The following is an 11,132-nucleotide window of genomic DNA, read 5'->3' as shown; positions in this document are numbered from 1 at the left end:
TTAGGGATACCCCCTGACAGCACCATAGAAGCCAACAATAGAGCCACAATGGCTGACTGACACTGGACACCAGTCGCCTCATCAGTAGAAAGGAGAATGCCGGCGTCGTTTAGGGTTATAGCCCTGTTTACTTCTGTCTGCGTCTAGTTTACATTTCCCCCAATCATTTTGCAGCGCATGCTGTATGTAATCACTTGTTTAAAAAAACCAAAACTTTACAGTGGCAAACCTAGCTTGAAATGAGCTGCTGTCCCGGCTAACAGAGGCGTGCTAAATAAAAACATGACATGGACATGGATGAGTTTGTAAGGCGAAGTGTTTTCGAGGAATTATTTCCATCTGTTCCTGTGGGTGTTGTTTATGAAAACGCTCAACTCGGCACAATGAAATAACAGTGAAAACAGAAACTTTGGGAAAATCAAATGAAGGCTTTGTGTTAACTGTGATGGGTTATCTCGCTTCGGCACATTTCAAGCCTGTTGGAGCTGTTTTTTTTCCCTACTGTACAAAAATGAATGGCAGCATCATCTGAAGGTGGGAAAACGAGCCCTGATATCTCCAGATGCACTGACTGTGTGCAGACGGCGCCCGAGGGGCAGCCAGGAAGATTGGCACCCTAGAAAAATCTATTATCCTTTAACTCCATAGCACAGTCACATTGAGAGAGAGAGAGAGAGAGAGAGAGCAAAGACATAGTGAGAAAGAGAGAGAGATAAAACAGCTGACCCCATTCTACCTTCCTACTAGTCTGATCATACATTCTTCATGTCATGTTCCCCTTTGATCCTTTCAGCGTTGTAGCCTCTCCTTCTGTTATTGCAGAATGGTCAGACCGACAGATTCTTTTTTAAGTATAGTTGTATTCATTGCTTCTTTCTCCGCGCAGATGAGCGAGAGGGTCCTCCAGTCCCAATCCAGTCAGCGCCCTGAGGAGAAAACACAGCGTTATTCCCACGGCGCTGCCTCCAATGGCCTCAACTCAACTCTGCCCAAATCCCCACCGACCAAACTCACTGCTATAAAGACCTCAGGGAAACTACTAAAATCTCCACGCTCGAACCAATCCACCACAACAAAAAACAAATACATACGGAAAAAAACACACACAGGTGCAAGCTATCTTGGAGGCTTTGGAGCAACTGGTTTTATGTCCCCACATACATGAAGGAAGAGTTTAATGGGCTGCGGCGCTGCTCACCTCGCACGCTCAACAGGAGTACGTCCTCACTGAGGCTTCACCGCGGGCTCCGGAGCTCGCTGCGTTAAGAGACCAGGAGAAAGACAACAGACAAGGTGTCATTATCAGAACCGCCGCGTCTCAAACAACAGCGACCTTCAGCAGGCATTCCTATTAAGCAGAGGAATGAGAGGGATAATGGTCTTCCTCTGTACTTAAAGCCGTCTGCTCCTTGTTATTGTCGGTTCCTTCGCTAAAGGAAACACAAAATTCCACTGGGAAAACTAATGGCAGAGTAGCGTGAAAACAACCCGGGAGCACGCCGCTGTATGCATTTGACTTTTCAGAGGAATTATTTCCATCTGTTCGTGTGCGTGTCAGCTGATTGCCGGCGGTATGAAAAGGCCGAACGGTCAACTGGGCACAATGCAATCAAGAGAATACTTGAGACTTGATTTGGGTTCTGGTGACTTGGGACTCAACTTTGACTTGTACTTTGATGACTTGAAAAGGTTTCTAAAGTCGTGATTTGAGATCTTGTGATTGTGTAAGTGACTTTGATTGAAGGTGATGAGATTTGTTCCAGCAGATGACTGAATTTAAAGTCTGTTTTTTAAATTTGTATGGAATGATTGAATTTACTGAAGTTGTAACTGATTATGGAAATCAAATTCATGATGCTCTTATCCAAGTTTTTATCCTATTGAAACCATATTGCATTTTAAAGTCCTAGATATTTTAGTTTTCTAAGATATTAAATCCATACAGGACTTGAAACTTGAGACTGACTTGGGACAATCGGATCTGCACGACAACAGCAGAGACTCCAAACCGTTTGCACCTGATCTGAGCTCGCTCCCCTCTCCAACACCAAGTCGGCCTGATTCCAGTCATGTTCTTCCCATGAGCAATGCCATATAGAGTAGCAGGATTAGCGAAGAACGCCGAGTGTTAATTTGAGACGCGCCTGCAGGGCTCCGGCGAGTCGAGCAAAATATGAACATGAGAGCGAAGCCGCGGGAAGGTGTCGGAGGTCGCGGCACTCACCATCACTCTGAACCTTTCTCAGGGTCACGGAGGGCGTGGAGATGGCTGAGGCACGGAAGTTAGCAGGCAGGGTCTCGGCAGAGTCAGAGGTCACGCCCCGCAGGTCCTTCTCCCTAAACATCTTCCTCCAGGAGGGCGAGCGGGTGAACGTCTTGCTTCCATCCTAATAGAGACAGAGCACGTTTGTGTGACCATCAGTCAGTCAAGTCTGCATTTTTTGAGTAATTCTTTTAAACGATTCAGAGGTGAGCCGATTAGCATACTGACCTCATCGGGCCGCCTATCAGTTCCCATGGAGATGAGGGAGTTGTACTCCTGCTCCAGGAGCTGTCTGGCCTGAAGGAGGGAAGTGATGCAGAGGATCAGCATTAGTTTGAAAATCTTTCAGGGGTATCGGTTGGCACCAATGGATGCCTTAGGTCAGTGGGTCCTAACCCCCGGGCCGTGGACCAGTGCCGGGCCACGAGGAAACGATATGATTCAGCAGGGAGAAAAAGAGAGAGAGACAGCGAGAGACAGAGAAATAGAGCGAGACAGACAGCGAGAGAGAGCGAGAGACCTATCGCGTGCATGGGCGTCCAGGTAGTGAAGCGGTAGATTCCCTCCCTACCAACATGAGGGTCGCAGGTTCGCGCCTCCGTGTTAGCTCCGGCTTGATCGGGGGTCCATACAGGCATGATTGGCTATGTCTTCGGGTGGGAAGCCACATTGAGGGTATGTGCCCTGGTCCCTGCACTAGCGCCTCCTCTGGTCGGTCGTTGCGCCTGGTCGGGGCGGAAGGGAACTGGTGGGAATAGCATGATCCTCGAACGTGCTACGTCCTGCCGGTGAAGCCCCCCGCTGTCAGGTGCAAAGAAGCGGCTGGCAACTGTGCATGTGTCGGAGGAAGCGTGGTGCTTGTCTACGGCTCTCCCCAGATCGGCAGACGGTGGAGCAGTGACCGGGGCAGCAGGGGGAAAGATTGGCCAAGTACAATTGGGGAGAAAATGGGGTCATTGTCAATTGACCCCAATTGTCAAATTTCAAGATGATTGAATAGCACCAAGTTTAGTCCAACAATATTGGTTCTGGGTAAAAACTGACACTGGTCTAAAGAAATGGCTTCAATTTTCTGAGTGGGTAAATACACACGTGTGCCGACACAGAAAGCGTTCCCATTGGCCGCCTCTGACGCTCTGCCTCTACCTGTGTGTTCTGATTGGGTATCTGCAGCAGCAGGGCCAGGTCGGTGTAGTCGAAGGTGTCGTCCAAAGCCAGCAGGGCACCGTGCACGCCGCTCTCGCTCAGGTTGTCGGCGTACTCCTTCAGACCGATCGTCTGCATCCAGCACATCACTCGCTCATTGGACCACACCATCACATCTGGGGAGGAGGCGGGTCGAAAATAAGAGTCAGAAAACAGCCAAGCAGTGGTGTAATGTAACTAAGTAATAATACTTTGTTAAATATTTTTTGGGAGTATACTTGTATACGTGACAACCAGGAATAGACTAGTGACCACTGGAGAGACAGTTGACAGCCGGAACAGGGACGGCACCCGGGAGCAGTATGGGTTAGCGCCCCAGCCTGCCTCTTCTGTGAGGAAGAAGCCCAACAATCCACGAGAGGCCTTTTAGGAGGGCCATTCAAGCCGCAAGTGGAGTCTGCAGTGCCACCAATTACTGGTACTGCATGGTATCCACCAAGATACCATCACGTCGGAATGAGATGTTTGGATCGGGGGAGTCTGGTGCAGCGCACAGGTCCTAGACCTGGTGAGACGAGGGAGGAGCCCGGCCGGGTGGCAACCCACATAGCCCGGTCCCTCTACGTACCAGAGCCCTTCTCCCCCCCGGTCCCGGCAGAGTAGTTCCGGAGCAGCGGATTGAGTGGCCCTGACTACGTGACCACCTTCGACCCTTCCTAGAGGGCTGACCGTGGGTAGCTACTGGGACGTAAGTTGGGGCTTGGCCAGCCCCAGCTGGGTCACCTGGGCGAGGGTGTATGATGTTGCGAGACCCGAAACATCCCATGACCCCAGGGTACATCACTGAGGATACGTCCCAGTTGCATCCATGCGATGTTTTCTCTTTATGAGTATATATATTTCTGTCAACTTTCACTTTTACTCCACTACATTTCCTAAATAAAATGTATACTTTTACACCATTACATTTCCCCTAAGCATCTTTGTTAATCGTTACTGTAAATCGTGAGAAATTGGGTAGCCTGCAAGCAAGCAGGTTTGGGGAATTAGTACTTCTAACGTTAATGACGATCCACACTCTATTCCAGTTGGAGGCGGTAATGCACCATAACGTTGTGTACCAACCGCTATCCTATATTAAGAATGCGAAGTGTCTGTGTGTGAGTCTGAGTGAGTGAGTGAGCAGAAATTTTGTTTGGCCACAACTATGCCATTTTACGTGCAATCGCGCTGAATCCTTCAGGAAGTATAAAGAGCACCCCTGCGGATGAGCTAATGGAGCCAGATTTTTTAATTAGGTAATTAGGGCCAACTAAATGGAAAACACTAATGAGGGTTTCCAAATTCCATAATTGGAATTTGGAAACCCTCCACATCCATTGCACAATAACTTGTAAATTAAATGGTAAACAACCGATGAAACAACATCCTCAGCTAGCGTCATGTTTACTGCTGTTCTTCCGGGTTTACGTAGAACAGCAGTGTGCTGCGTGTGCCGTTATTGTTCTTCTGCGCATGCGGGTCACTTCATGTCCGTGATCTGTTCACACTGGAGTCTGATATGGGCCACTTTTAAAAAGTCTGTGTGAACAGCCACACAAAAAATCATATCTGAGCAAAAAATCAGATTCGAGCACTAATTTTTGCTGTGTGAACGTAGCCTAAAGCGGCCAGCATGGTTTTGCGCAGCCACGACTTGGAGCCTTGCCACCGACGAGCGGCGACAGCTTGACTGTGCATACTCGAACGTAACTTGTCCAAAACGTTATTGTGTCGTTTACCAATAACTTGCAATCATGTCGGTGTGGGAACATTTTATTGTCCCTCCATTTCAAAACTCATTCCGGTGAGCCTGCAGAAGGCTTTGCTAGATGAGGGACAAGCACGTTAAATGAGGAAATGGCATTTCCTCATTCCTCACAACAATGAATTGACGGCGCAGAGTCACATTTTCGACATGCTGCACGCCCCCTACTCCGAGCTGCGCCGAGAGGACGCCCAGCTGCGGCGACCCCCTCGGCGCAGTCAGCGCCGCCGATTTCGCTCAAGCATCATTTGCGCTTTAGTGGCCAAAATGAGTGAACACAGGTTCAGCACCATGGAGAGCTCCATTCATTAGCTACTGATGGAGCACACCTGAATGGAGGAGCACAGGTGAGCAGAGTTGGAATCAGCCACTCAGGACTATGAAAACCCTCTGGGGAGAGAGAGGAGAGGCTGCTGCATGCTAACTCTGTGAGAGGCCTGACTAAATGGCCTGTCACACAGTATTCCGCCAGTAAAACTCAAGAAGAAGAAGATTTCCACTCAAGCCCCGGCATGTCAGATGGACATGAACATGAGTCAAATCCACGATGACTGCTTGCTTTTTTTAAATTAACAGCATTTACTTGTACTTTTACTTTCAATACTCAACTCAAGTACATTTAATATCAGAAAATTACTTTTGATACTTATGTACAGTACAGTATGATACTTTAAGTCTTTTACCCGAGTAATATTCTATCGGTGTTTTTACTCAAGTGTGGTTATCAGGTACTGGATCTACCACTGCAACCAATCATGTACAGACATCACAGCAAGATGTCACATTTTAGAATAAAAGGAAAAGACATCAAAACTACAAAATAACACAAATGGAATTATGCAGTGACCAAAAAAGTGTTAAACAAATCAAAACTACTGTATCTTGTATTTCAGATTCTTTAAAGTAGCCACCCTTTGCCTTGATAGGCAAAAAGACTTTGGGGGAAAAACATACATAGGATCAACTTCAGTAATTATATTTGTCTAAAACATATTTCAAGTATTTAAGCATAAGCCTTTAGATCAAGATGGCTTTCAGGTCATGGAAAAACATGGTACAATCAATCAGGTGTGTCCATACTTTTTTGGCTGGTAGTGTATATTACAGTCATTCTCGACATTCTGAACAAAAGAAAATACAGTAGATTCTTCAGAGAGGAATATGTTTTGTATATTATTTCAAACATTAAAACATGTCCAAATTCTTCGATACTACAAATTACACTTAACTAAAACAACATTCACATTCCAAGTAAGTGCTGATGAGCGATGAGGAGGAATGCAGGAATGCTCCTCCTCACAGATGTATTTTCTGATGCGGGCTGCACATGTCAAGTTCATCGTCAACACAAGCCCAAAACTCACAAATGTCCTCACTGGGGAATTTGTTCTGCGAGGAAATTAGCCAAGACGAGCCGACTGAAAATGTACAACATGTGTATCCCCGGGCGCAGTAGTGGGAGAGCAAGAGATTTGGGTTTGTTTAATGGCTGAGATTATTTACGTTTATGTCATCATTAGGCCAGCCACATTACACCAGAGAACTGTGGGTTATAATCTGCTCAAGGCATGAGAGAAAAATAAATAAATAAATCAAGATAAAAACACAGGGGTGGTCCCAAACTGCTTTCAGCAATGTGAGAGACATCAGAATTTTCATCATTTTTTTTTTTTACAATTGTTAAAATATTAGTCTTTGGCCGCCAATCATTTTGTCTGAGCCAATCTTCTATTTGAATTTTAATAATATATAGGCTATATTAATATAATAATATATTTTTGTGCAGTGCGAATAAAGAATCAAAGGGAAGAAGTTTAGGGCATAATGAAAAGTTTAAAAAAGTTTAAGGGTTGTACAAATACTACTACTATTACTACTACAAATGAGGTAGTCTATATAAGGTAATCAGGGTCTACCTGACGTCACCTAGAGCCGTGATCTTGTTCAACTCTCGTAACCATTCAGAACAGTCGGAATCCCGCAATCTTTGCTAATGGGGCTAACTTTCACATATGTTTACCTCATTATTTGAAACTTTAACCATGTCTAATATGAACATCCAACATTACATAAGCATAATAGGTGCCCTTTAAGAGTAGATCTGGATGTTTGTATGTTTGTAATAATCACTAATTGTATGCATGCCTTAAACAACAGGAGGTCACTGAATCAAAAGAAGAAATGACAGGTGGGCTAAGTTTGGGGCGTGGCTGAGGTCACGGCAGAGCTCACCTTTGTTGTGGTGGGGGGCGCTGTCCTCTCTCCTCCTCTCCAGCTCCTTGCGATCATAGTTCAAACGCTTCAGGCACATGATGCCGTAATGCAAACTGACCCTGGGAGGGGTGAAAGAGCCAAAAGGTCGGCGGTTAAAGTGGGTTAATTGAGGGCAGGGTCCCACTCTCACCTGTAGTCAGATAGCATTAACACAATCCCCCTCCCACCCTCAACCCTTAAAGGGCCTTACAGAGGGCCCGGAGACACACACCTGCGGAGTGAGGGTGTCACAACAGCAGGAGGACTCCCAGCATATCTTTTACCACCATCGTACTTCCCATACCACACGCGCGTGCACACACACACATGCGCACGCACACGCACGCACGCACGCACGCACGCACGCACGCACACACACACACACACACAGACAGAGAGTCAACAGAAAAGAATGGGAGAAGTGAGGAGAGAGCGTGAGAGAGTTATGACCATGTCAGCGGAGAGAAACCAGGGGCCGGATTCACCAACGTGTTCTTAAGATAGCTCTTAAGAAATTACACAAGAGGAAAATTTAGGACGTTCTTAAGAAGGCTCTTAAGTGCAATTCCTCAATATTAGTAACAGTCTCATTTCGTACGATTATCTTAACATTTCCTAAAGGCCTGTTTTAAAGTTGGGGTAGGGGGGGATCAAGAACAAATGTGAGAACTTTCATTTCAAGAATACCATTTATTCGTAAAAAAAAAAAAATCTTAGGAAGACACATAAGAAGGAAGTTAATAAAATATATAAGAACTGTTTTTGAGCCTCCCCCACTATATCTTTTCCTTAAAGTGATCATCTCGAAGAGGCTGAGCTCTACCTGTGGAAGCTGTCCACCATTTTGAGCTGTCCTCTCAGCTCTTTTTTGGTCAGGTGGTCCAACATGCGTGCGTCCACCAGGGACTCCATGAAGTAGCTGCGGTACTGCGGCAGACCGAGGCTGGGCAGCCAGTCGTTGCCCACCCACTCATGATTCATATCGCCATAGGCCAGGATCTGCAGGGGAGCAGTCACAGATGATCAAGTGATTCACGGCTGGCTTCATATCTGTCAACCACTCATCACTCACTGGGGCTAGTTTGTGAAGTTTCTCTGGAGAGATAGCCTATTTGTCCACAGAGGAATGTTATCATTTCTTTCGCAGCACTTAACATTTGTCCTGTGTAGCCACATGTCTTGACAGTTTCCACAGCTAATTTTGTGTTTCTACCTCAAACAGGGGGGAAAAACTCAACATACTAAATATAGTCATTAATATGTCATTAATGGGTTAATGGTATTAACTAATTTAGGGCGAGTTGTGCTTGGAAAGGTGCAGTCAATCCTCACCTGGTCCCAGCTGAACTCCTTCAGCTCCTTGGGTGCCGAGAGAAGAGTGAAGAGGTAAGCAGAGAGAGAGAGCCAGAGAGAGTGATACAGAGGTGGGCGAGGGTCGACAGCAGGAGAGGAGGATAGGAGGAGCGGGATGGGTGATGGAGGAGAAGCAGAGGGAGGAGGAGCAGCGACAGAAAAGGAGGACAAAGGGAGGAACAGCGTGTTAGTGAACGGATAATTAGTTGGAAGCAGTTCACACTGAAACAGCAACCAGAGGGAGAGAAGACGATGCTCAACACTATGGCCTGGGCCCACAAAGAGAGAGAAAGACACAGAGAGAGAGAGAGATACAGAGACAGAGAGAGAGAGAGAGGAGGAAGGGGAGAGACTCATCAACATGATTCAGAGCGGACAGACCCTGATATGATTCAAAACGTTGTGAAAACAAATGAATGGCCGTCAGGAAACAGCAGATACAAAAGGGTGTGTCGAACGGAGGCGGGACGGGCGGCTCACTAACCGGAGGTTTGGTGGCGGCGTTCAGCGACTCCATCTCCGCATGGGTCATCCACACGTTGCTCGTCGACTGCGCGTCACGGAGAAAGAGCAAAATGAAATTGTGATTTAGGAGTGAAAAAGTATGTCAGCATTCAGCATGCAGTGAGTTTTTTTTAGCATGCAGTGAGGTTGCTTGTGCACCTTGTCGTCTTAAGAAAAAGCAATACTGGTCGGCGTCATGGGATGTCAGTTAACCGCAATGGCAAACTGCTTTCCCGTTGCCATGGTGATTCTGATAAACAAGTGCTTCAACTATTTGATGTGAATTGATGCAGTAATAAGAAGCATCTGCATCATCCATTCACACACCATAATTTTCACAGATGTTTCATTTGCACATTCGACCTACTGTTGAAATTGTTGGTTGTGCATCTTTATATCAGCCCCATTTCGATTGTATTCTGAATTTTTATATTACATTTTTCTTTTCTGTATCCTAAGCCACGGCCACATCCGTTGTGTCTGTCCATCTCCGTGCATCTCAATTAATTTTCAATGACAGCTGTCCATTGTCCGGTTAGCACTCCATCAGATTTCCATCTGTTTTGACAGTGAACTTTTTCTTGATGGACGGATTTGTCACCACATATCAGAAGTGTGTGTGTGTGTGTGTGTGTGTGTGTGTGTGTGTGTGTGTGATAGCGTTGACGTTGATAACAGCCCAACGGACAGAAATCCATTAGTAATTCTGTCCATTTTCTGATGGATCAGTGCTTTACTTGTTGTGGTTTGCAGTGGCCTAATTTTCCACCAGGAATCATAAACATGTAATCAATTTTCTGTTTGAAACAATGAACATCTGGTGTACATCTGCCTCATATTGCTACAATATGAATGCAGTGTTTATGAGCTCTCAGCGTAAAGCCGATGCTTCACAACAGGCCTGCTTGGTAAGTAAAGAAGTATTTAATCAACCCCCTGTTGAAGACATAGGTGGATATATGTAGGTTTTTAATGTCTTAACCTTCTCCAATTAAAGCCTTGCTAACATTCAGACCCATATGAGTGCCTGGACTTGTTTTTTTTATGTCATGAACAACATATCATCACATTTGTGGTCATAATCCTTCGTTTTGTCCTGTCCATCAAGTTAATAAGTTGACTGTGTGCGGCGGGCCACAAGGTATAGCAGGTGTAGTAAGTCAGGAGCCTCACAGAGCGAGTGCTGGCCGGGGCAGAGGGGCTGGTGAGGGACACCATCTCCTGGATGGCCAGCCGGAGTTTGAGGCGGTGCAGCGGGTTACTGATGCCGATCTCCCTCTGGATCTCTGTGTCCGACAGGTTGGCCATGATCGCGCCGCTCTTCACGTTGGCGCGACAGGCTGCCACGTACCAGGCCGGCATCCCCACCCACAACTGGGAGGAAATAGATGAAAGATGAAGCAAAAAAACTAACAAAACAACAACAACAATCATGTTTGGGTAAATCACTGCAGTACATATGTAGTTTGCTGACATATCGCCACAGTAGTTAAAACACTAGAACATCAGTGAAAAGTCTCCTCGTGGTCCCAACCACCCTGAACAGAGCTGCCTTTTCCTTTCATGCCCCGCAAGCTTGGAATGAGCTGCAAGGCATACTTAACTTGGAATCTCTACCCTCTCTTGACATGTTTAAAAATATTTTAAAATCTGTTCTTACAGAACAATGTCATTGCTTTTAACATGTGCCATTATTTTCCATGATTCTTTGTAGCCTGTGATCCCTGTATGTTTTGTGCCTGTTGTTGTGTTTCGGTATGTTTTTGTGGTGTTCCTCTCCCCGTCTGTGTTTTTATATGAAGCCCT

General features: G+C 46.1%; 1 protein-coding gene across 1 annotated transcript in view; it reads right to left on the bottom strand.

Annotated features, from left to right (window-relative positions):
- Window positions 1-639: 639 nt before the first annotated feature.
- The window catches only part of ppfia3 (PTPRF interacting protein alpha 3), a gene marked incomplete at its 5' end in the record, with an annotated part of 33,355 nt that continues 22,862 nt past the window's right edge, over window positions 640-11,132 (bottom strand). The window contains 10 exons of the mRNA XM_083649790.1: window positions 640-926; window positions 1,199-1,257; window positions 2,225-2,387; window positions 2,492-2,560; window positions 3,410-3,585; window positions 7,449-7,549; window positions 8,293-8,468; window positions 8,802-8,828; window positions 9,307-9,372; window positions 10,500-10,700. Of these exons, the coding sequence (XP_083505916.1) occupies window positions 1,208-1,257; window positions 2,225-2,387; window positions 2,492-2,560; window positions 3,410-3,585; window positions 7,449-7,549; window positions 8,293-8,468; window positions 8,802-8,828; window positions 9,307-9,372; window positions 10,500-10,700 (1,029 nt within the window). The 3' untranslated portion in view covers window positions 640-926; window positions 1,199-1,207. The remainder of the gene's footprint in view (window positions 927-1,198; window positions 1,258-2,224; window positions 2,388-2,491; window positions 2,561-3,409; window positions 3,586-7,448; window positions 7,550-8,292; window positions 8,469-8,801; window positions 8,829-9,306; window positions 9,373-10,499; window positions 10,701-11,132) is intronic.

This window comes from Poromitra crassiceps (assembly GCF_964638095.1).
Source record: "Poromitra crassiceps genome assembly, chromosome: 13".
In the NCBI taxonomy this organism is placed as follows: domain Eukaryota; kingdom Metazoa; phylum Chordata; class Actinopteri; order Beryciformes; family Melamphaidae; genus Poromitra; species Poromitra crassiceps.
This window is presented reverse-complemented; position numbering and strand designations above follow the sequence as displayed.